This window comes from Bubalus bubalis, chromosome 2 (assembly GCF_019923935.1).
Source record: "Bubalus bubalis isolate 160015118507 breed Murrah chromosome 2, NDDB_SH_1, whole genome shotgun sequence".
Taxonomy (NCBI): Eukaryota; Metazoa; Chordata; class Mammalia; order Artiodactyla; family Bovidae; genus Bubalus; species Bubalus bubalis.
The window spans coordinates 24,804,909-24,812,575 of NC_059158.1; the positions used below are offsets into that span (position 1 = coordinate 24,804,909).

Here is a 7,667-nt window from a genome sequence, read left to right on the forward strand (position 1 = left end):
ATGCGCCGCGGCTCCTAACTCTAAGCACTTGCGCGTTGCCCTCTTCCCCACCCTCCCCAGTTTCCACTCCCCCCACCCCACTTCGCCTGCCGCGGTCGGGTCCGCGGCCTGCGTTGTAGCCGTCGTCGCGGTTCTTTGGAAGCAGAAACTCCCCTTCCCTTCCCCGTCCCCCGGTCCCAGTCCCCGTCCAGTCGGTGAGTGTGGTGGTCGTCGCCGCGCCATATCCCCTGTCCCTGGGCGCGGCACATGGGGTCTCCGGGTCTTGATGTGGGGGTGGGAAAGGAAATGACCCGGTCCGGCACCGAGGGTAGGAGAGGTGGCCTGCAGGGTGGAGGCGGGATGTCGGGACTCCCATGAAACGGACCCGACGACCACCCACAGGCCATTAGAAAAGGAGGGGCCCAGCTCTTGCTTGGAAAGGATAAACTTCGGAACCCTTGAGAATGGGGCCAGAGACCTGCGGGGGTAGGGAGCCTGAGCCACGGCCCTGCCGGAGTTGACACGGAGGAGAGAGGGGCCTGGCTTTCAGGAGCGTCAGGGATGTAGGTAGGACTAGTGGGGTCAAGACCTGTCGGTTTCTTACAGGTGGTGGACCCCAAAGAATTTCTCTATAATCTCAGTGAAAAGGGGTTGGAATGTAAATAAGAGGAGCTAGAGAGACGTGCTCCAGTCTCGGGTTCTTTAAGAAAAGGGTGGCCCCAAGTTCTTCCATGGTTGGAGGGCAAAGTGTGGGAGGAGTGAGGATACCAGAGGCTGGGAGGGAGAGCTTAGGCTTATACTCTTCTATCTCTAGCCGACGTGAAGATGAGCAGCTCAGAGGAGGTGTCCTGGATTTCCTGGTTCTGTGGGCTCCGTGGTAATGAATTCTTCTGTGAGGTGAGTTCTCCTCAACCCTACCATCCGCCTCCACATATAATCTGGCCACATATTCTCCTGTACATAAAGCTTCCACACACGTCTCTTACATACTTCAGTGAAAACTCTTGTCAAGGAGGAGTCCCCTTAGTAGCTCTCTCTCCAACTTGTGAAGGGTCAAGACTGGGGCCCCAAGTCAACCCTGCCACCCTCCAGCAGCCTAACATTGGACGTGTCAACCTGTGTTTTGTTTTGTTTTTTTTTTAACCACGGAGGTACTGGTAGTACATATCTCTGGTAGCTATTAGGAGAATTAAAACATTTCACGTTAAAATGTTTTATAGCGTGCCTGTGTGTTAACATAAGGGAGTGTAACTGACTTCAGAATCCAAGCTGTTCAGCCCCCACCTTCCTCAGAGAGCCAGCTGCCCTTCAGGAGAGGCCAAAACTGATTCCTAGAGCTAGGAACAGGAATCAGGACAGGGATCTTGAAAGGACTGCCTCTGTAAGGAGGGGATTGCTTATGTTTAGGAGAGAAAAGCCAGACCTCTTCTGGGTGGGCAGTATACACGAACTGGGGAGAGATGTTCAAGTACTTCCGCTGAGTTGGGAGTGTGGAACAAAGGGAATGAAGCAGTTGTATTGAAGAGAAGGCACGAGTTAGAGCAACCTGCCCAGGTCAAAGCTGAGGATTCTGCTATGGGTTTCCTTTTGACTTCACGTCCTGACAGGTGGATGAAGACTATATCCAGGACAAATTCAATCTCACTGGACTCAATGAGCAGGTGCCTCACTATCGACAAGCTTTAGACATGATCTTGGACCTGGAGCCTGGTGAGACACCCTCAGGGTTGTTTTGTGTGTGTGCTGTTTTTTTACTATTCACACCCTGTTTATCTGCTTCTTGAATTTCTAAATTTCCTTTTGGTTCTCTAACCCTTTTAACCCCAAATCCTTTACTTCATTTTGATTCCCTACCTCACTCTTGCCTACTTTTGTGACTTCTACCACTTGTTCTCATACTCTGATCCTATAACTTGCTCTTGTGCTGCTGCTAAGTCGCTTCAGTCGTGTCCGACTCTGTGCGACCCCATAGACGGCAGCCCACCAGGCTCCCCCGTCCCTGGGATTCTCCAGGCAAGAACACTGGAGTGGGTTGCCATTTCCTTCTCTGATCCTATAACTTAGCACTTTTCAAAAATGCTAGTTTCTCCATGGGTATTATCTTCTTCCTTGCCCTTTCCAGGTTAGAGTTCTATCTTCCATGTTGACATCTTTGCATTTATTTATTAAAGAAGAGAAAGAAGCAGAGGCTGAGAGGGATGGAAAGAAGGCAGAGCTGCCTTGGGTTGGTGGAAGGGTCAGAGGCCCATGTTTCTGGGTCAGATGCCCAGGCTGTGGCTGGGGTGAGGCTCCCAAGTTGGGTGCTGGGCTGAAGAGCCAGCAGCCCCCGGGAGTGGGCAGGGCACCTTAAAAAGCTGTAAGACAAGTGGTTGCATTTGGCTGGTGCCATGTTTCAGATGAGGAGCTGGAAGACAACCCCAACCAGAGTGACCTGATTGAGCAAGCAGCTGAAATGCTCTATGGATTGATCCACGCCCGCTATATCCTCACCAACCGTGGCATTGCCCAGATGGTGAGGCCTCTCTCCTCCCACTTGGTTCCTTCAGAGGCAACAGGGAAGCAGAGTTTCCTTCAGCAAGAAGTCACTCGTTTCAGCCTTGTCACGGAATCTAGCTGAGAAGAGGGGAAAGAACCCCAGAATCTGGGCCTAGGGGTTAAGACCTGATTGAGGGTTGAGGTGAAGGCGGTGTCTTGGGGGTGGGAGATGTGACCCGAGCAGAAAGTTGTAGACTCCCTCTTCCTCAGGGAATGAGCAGTGAATGTCTGATGGTCTTCAGCCTGCCTGACTGAATGAAAGGAAGCAGGGAAGTCTGAAGGCCCATCTGAGCCAGAGAAGGGGCCTCTGGACATTTAAGAGGCAGAAGGAATTGGGGACACAGTGATGTGGGTTGGGCTGAGGAGGGGGTTGCCTCTTCTCTTCATACCTACCCACCAACTCCTTCAATTTCATTCACATCAGTTGGAAAAGTACCAGCAGGGAGACTTTGGATACTGTCCCCGTGTGTACTGTGAGAACCAGCCAATGCTTCCCATCGGTGAGTGTTGGGAAAGGGAAAGAGGGCCACGTAAGAAGGCAGGTCTGCTGGGACAGAGTTGGGGCTCAGCAGGTTGGTGCTTGAGTCCAGGAGGGAGGTTGGGCAGTCTTGGGTAACCTGGCCTGCTGAGTCTGGCTGTCTCCCAGGCCTTTCAGACATCCCAGGTGAGGCCATGGTGAAGCTCTACTGCCCCAAGTGCATGGACGTGTACACACCCAAGTCATCGAGGCACCACCACACGGATGGCGCCTACTTCGGCACCGGTTTCCCTCACATGCTCTTCATGGTGCACCCCGAGTACCGGCCCAAGAGGCCCGCCAACCAGTTTGTGCCCAGGTGGGGAGCAGGGACAGAGTCACCAAGGGTCAAAAGAAGTGCCCAGGATCCCCCAGAAAGAAAGAAGGACAAGGCAGTAGCTAGCCTTGTTGCCATTTTGTGTGCTCAACTTTCTGCTAGGAAATTCTCAGAGCCACAGTTGAAGTGTGGTTTATCTTCCTGGAGTATCATTTTTGCTCTGGTGTAGAAAAGGCAAGTTCAGCTTTTATATTAAAACAAGTACTGACGTGTATATACTCATGTATATATGTACAGACACATATTTGTAGTTTTGAATTTAAGTTTTAATAGATATTTAAAATACATTTCCAAATATTCTTGAGGAGAGAAGTTGGGGAACCACTGCCTTGAAGTACTGAGCAAGCCCATGAAGAAACTGGGGTGGGGGGTTGGAATGCAGGCCGCTGGCAGGGCCAGGATGGGGCTCACTCTGCTTCCTCTCTCACCTCTGCCCCAACCCAGGCTTTACGGTTTCAAGATCCATCCAATGGCCTACCAGCTGCAGCTCCAAGCCGCCAGCAACTTCAAGAGCCCAGTGAAGACGATTCGCTGATTCCCCACCCCACCTGTCCCTCAGTCTTTGACACTTTCATTCCTTTGCTGCCACAATTTCAGGAACCCTCTATGGTTTTTAGTTTAAATTAAAGGAGTCATTATTGTGGTGGGAATATAAAATAAAGTGGAAGAAAAGGCCATGGGCTGATTGGCTGGTGTTTGGGGTTGGGAAGCACGGGTAATTGGTATGCTGGACCCCAGGAGCCCTCCTGGCCCAGCCCCCTCTCCTCAAGTTGAAAACCAGCACAGATTTGTGCCCAGTAGATTTGGGTGATGTTTTTAGGACTGGGTGTAGGGATGTACGGAGATCATGAGGAAAAGACAGAAATCAGATTTCAAAGACTGGAGAAATATTTGCTCTTTTTGTGCCACTTGCAGTTGGCTGTTTATACTCTAGGGGATGTAATCAACATCACTTTGTTTTATGAAGAAAGTGGTCCCAAAATAAACTGAACTGTAAGGGGTGCGGAGAAGAGGGTCAAGGTCCGGAATTGCTGTTTTGTGGTGTCTGTGTGCCCCCTCCCGGGGGAGCTGAGACATGCTCATCTCAGAAGGATGAAGTTCACTGGGTTCCTGGTTTAAGTTTTTCTCAGAACCATAGGGACTGGCCCTGTTGTGTAGGGAGGATGGCAGATGGTACCAGAGAATGAAACTAATCCATGGACCCTGGAGGGGCAGGAACAGATCTTTGAGGGACACTCAGGACAAAAGTAGACTGCTGGATTGGGGCCCAGATACTGCCCCTGTCTGGGCTGCAGCTCCCACATTCAGGAACCAGACCAGGTGGGTGAGGACATGTTCTCCTGCCAAGCTAATTGCTTCCTGCCTCAGGGAGGAGTATAGCTTTGTACCTATAGCAGCTTCTGCCCAGACTACCTGTCAGAACCACCCTGCAGTTCAGGCTCAAGGAGCGTGGTCATGGGAAGGTGGGGTTTCTGGGCACCCCTCAGGGATTGCCCCTCTCCCCAGAAGTCCATGATGAAGGCCCACATGCTTATAGGTGCAGTGGTCATGGTGGGCTTCACAGTGGGAAAGGGTAAGTGGGGCAGGGGCAGGGAAGGAGGGGTGGCTGAGTACAGGGAGAGGGCGGCGGTGGGTGAGCGGGATGTTGCAGGGTAGGGAACTTGGAGTGGGCCAACACCACCATCCGTGTCTTCTGCTTCCCCAGCTCCTGTTTCTGAAGTCCGGACCTGCCACCTCTGCCTCTTGGAAAATCCTGCTGTCGGATGCATTTCAGGCTCAGAGAAGTGCACTATCAGCAGCTCATCCCCATGCATGGTGATCAGCATCAATCATGGTGAGTTGAGTCAGGCAGGGAAAGGACCACTGGCTGGACAGCCCATGGCATTGTCTTCTCTTGTAAATGAGGGCTGCTTGGGGCCTGAGGTCTAAGGAGATGGAGGTTTCTGGTAGGGGAGGGGTCTGGGGTTCTGGGGAGCCAATTAAGCTAATTTCTTCTGGCCTCTTCTGCAGGAGTCTGGAAAGGATATTGGGTCTAGGTGAGGGATGGGCAGGTCTGTGGAAGGGGTACCAGGTTTGGTGAGTATGGGAGGCAGCAAGGGTTATTAGTTGTCCCTTCTTCTCCAGAGAACAAAGCTCGCTTCTTAATCCGAGGCTGTGGACAACACAATTCCTACCGCTGCCAAGAAAAGCTCCCCACCTACATCTCAGAGTACTGGTACTCGGCCCAGTGCTGCCAGTACGACTACTGCAACTCCTGGTACAGTCCCCAGCTCCAGAGTGCCTCGCCTGAGCCCCTTGACAGGTCCCTGGCTCTGCCCCTGTCTCAGTCCCAGATCCTGTGGTTCTACCAAACCCTGAACCTGTCACTGTCCCTGCCCAGCTTCCCTGCTGGGAGGGAGCCTTCTGAAGGCCTGGACCCCCTGGCTGGCCCACCCGTGAATCTGAGTTTGTCCATTGCTGACCTGCGCAGCATATACTTGTTTCTCAACAGTTCTGGGCTTTTGACTCTTCCCTGGGCTGGTCCCTGACATCTTTCCCTTCGCAGATAGATTTCTCTCTGATCTAGCATCTCACTCCTGACACCCCAGCATCATGCATTGTCTTCTCAGAACACTCATACTCTGGGGTCTGTAAGTTCTCAGTCTTCCTTTCCTTTGCCTTTCCTTTGTCCTTCCAGTGTCTATATGGTTTTGGTCTAGTCTCCTTCCCCAAAAAAGCAGTTGGCACTGTACCCAGAGCCCGTCGACCACCTAGAAAATAATTTCAAATGCGGATTCTGCCTAGGCTGACCTGGGAAAGGCACAGTGGTTTTCTCAACACTGTCTTGTTAACTGAGTGTCCCATCACCCCCACCCTGCCCCCCATCTTCCTGATCTCTCTCAATCTGGCTGTTTCCACTCTCTGATACCTAGCTCTGAAAGCTTGTGCCAGACTGAACTTGCATCAGAACGGGTGAGAGCTGGACTTCGTGCAGGTTTCCTGGCTGAGCACTGTGGCGCCCCTCCTTCACTGTCTACCACTCGTGCTCCTGCCTGGTCTGCTGCCTGCTCTCATCTCTTTTCCCAGTCTCTGGCTTCCTCAGCTCCACTTCACATCCCTGAGCCATGACACCCACTTGCACAGATTCCCAGGGAGAGGAGGGGGTCTGTCCTTTGTTCTGCACTCCCCAGTCCTCCTCCACAATAAACAAACTGGCCAGAGTCTGTGTCGCATTTTTGATGGGGGCAGGGTCAGGTGTGGGCAGGTGTAGAGAAGTTAAAGGTAACTGGGCATGGGGTTCAAACAGCGTTGCAGAGCCCTGCCCACTTCACTTGGCCTTGTGGCTTCCTCAATGGCCTGCCTCAAACAGCCCACATCATCCCACCCTCTGCTCGGCTGGAGATCAAAGTATGAGGATTATGAATCTTGCCAGCCTTAAAACATACCCTCCAAAATCTAGGAAGTTCATAGATGATGTGGGGTTTTTCCACAAGAGGAAGGAAAAAACCATGAAAACACCAGAGCAAACACAACAGGTCTGTGTCTCAGAGTCACCTGGAGCGGAGGCGCCTGCGCTCTTTCCAGGGTCCTGGCAGCCAGGGCCGGCTGTGTAGGAAGTCTAGGTGAAGGGGGTGGGAGAGTACAGAATACACAGGTAGGGCTGCAGAGGCAGGCCCTTTGATTGTAATTTGAAGAATGGCAAGCATGCAGAAAGCAGTAATGAGTTTTCATAACTCAAACCTTCCCCATGCATTCAGTACACACTGGACACACCGCTCTGAGCCAGGCCTATTATTAAGAAGCACCAGGACAAGCAGATGAGTGCAGCCAGGTATCCACCCCTCTGAATCTGGTGACCCAGTACCAGGATTATGAAACTCTTCTGAAAAGTAGTGCACCTCTGTGGCTAGGAGGCCCAACCCCAGCTCCTCTGTCACTTGGGTAAGTTGGTCTCGGCCTCACTGTGGTCACCTCTCAAGTAGAGATAGTGTCTCAGGATTGAGAGAATGTGTATCTGTGTGCACACAAATAGAAGTTATGGGCTCGAAAACAGATATGCCTTAGACAAAGCACACTGGTTTTGCCCTATTTAGTTTTAAATGATTTTGGCCATAGAGACGTTTGCACACTTTTAGATGGGTTTTCGTAAACTTACCCACCTGTGTTATACCCCTCGCCAAGTTAGCATAAAGGCCTTTATCAGCACCTAAAGCTGCCTTCGGGCCCCCTCTTGGACCCTCCCCTTTCCCTGTCAGGAGTAGCCATTGTCCTGAATTTCATTGTGTTCTTGGTAAAAGTGACATCACACAGGATATACTC

General features: G+C 51.8%; 2 protein-coding genes across 2 annotated transcripts; both read left to right on the forward strand.

Annotated features, from left to right (window-relative positions):
* The first annotated feature begins 46 nt into the window (after positions 1-46).
* Positions 47-4,043, forward strand: CSNK2B (casein kinase 2 beta). The gene is made up of 7 exons (XM_006041921.3): positions 47-194; positions 794-876; positions 1,587-1,689; positions 2,376-2,491; positions 2,939-3,014; positions 3,161-3,350; positions 3,813-4,043. Exons 2-7 carry the CDS (start codon positions 805-807, stop codon positions 3,901-3,903), a joined length of 648 nt encoding a protein of 215 aa, XP_006041983.1. The 5' UTR covers positions 47-194; positions 794-804; the 3' UTR covers positions 3,904-4,043.
* A 157-nt stretch (positions 4,044-4,200) lies between these two features.
* LY6G5B (lymphocyte antigen 6 family member G5B) lies at positions 4,201-6,568 on the forward strand. Its single transcript, XM_006041920.4, has 3 exons — positions 4,201-4,941; positions 5,074-5,202; positions 5,493-6,568. Exons 1-3 carry the CDS (start codon positions 4,824-4,826, stop codon positions 5,894-5,896), a joined length of 651 nt encoding a protein of 216 aa, XP_006041982.3. The 5' UTR covers positions 4,201-4,823; the 3' UTR covers positions 5,897-6,568.
* The last annotated feature ends 1,099 nt before the right edge of the window (positions 6,569-7,667 follow it).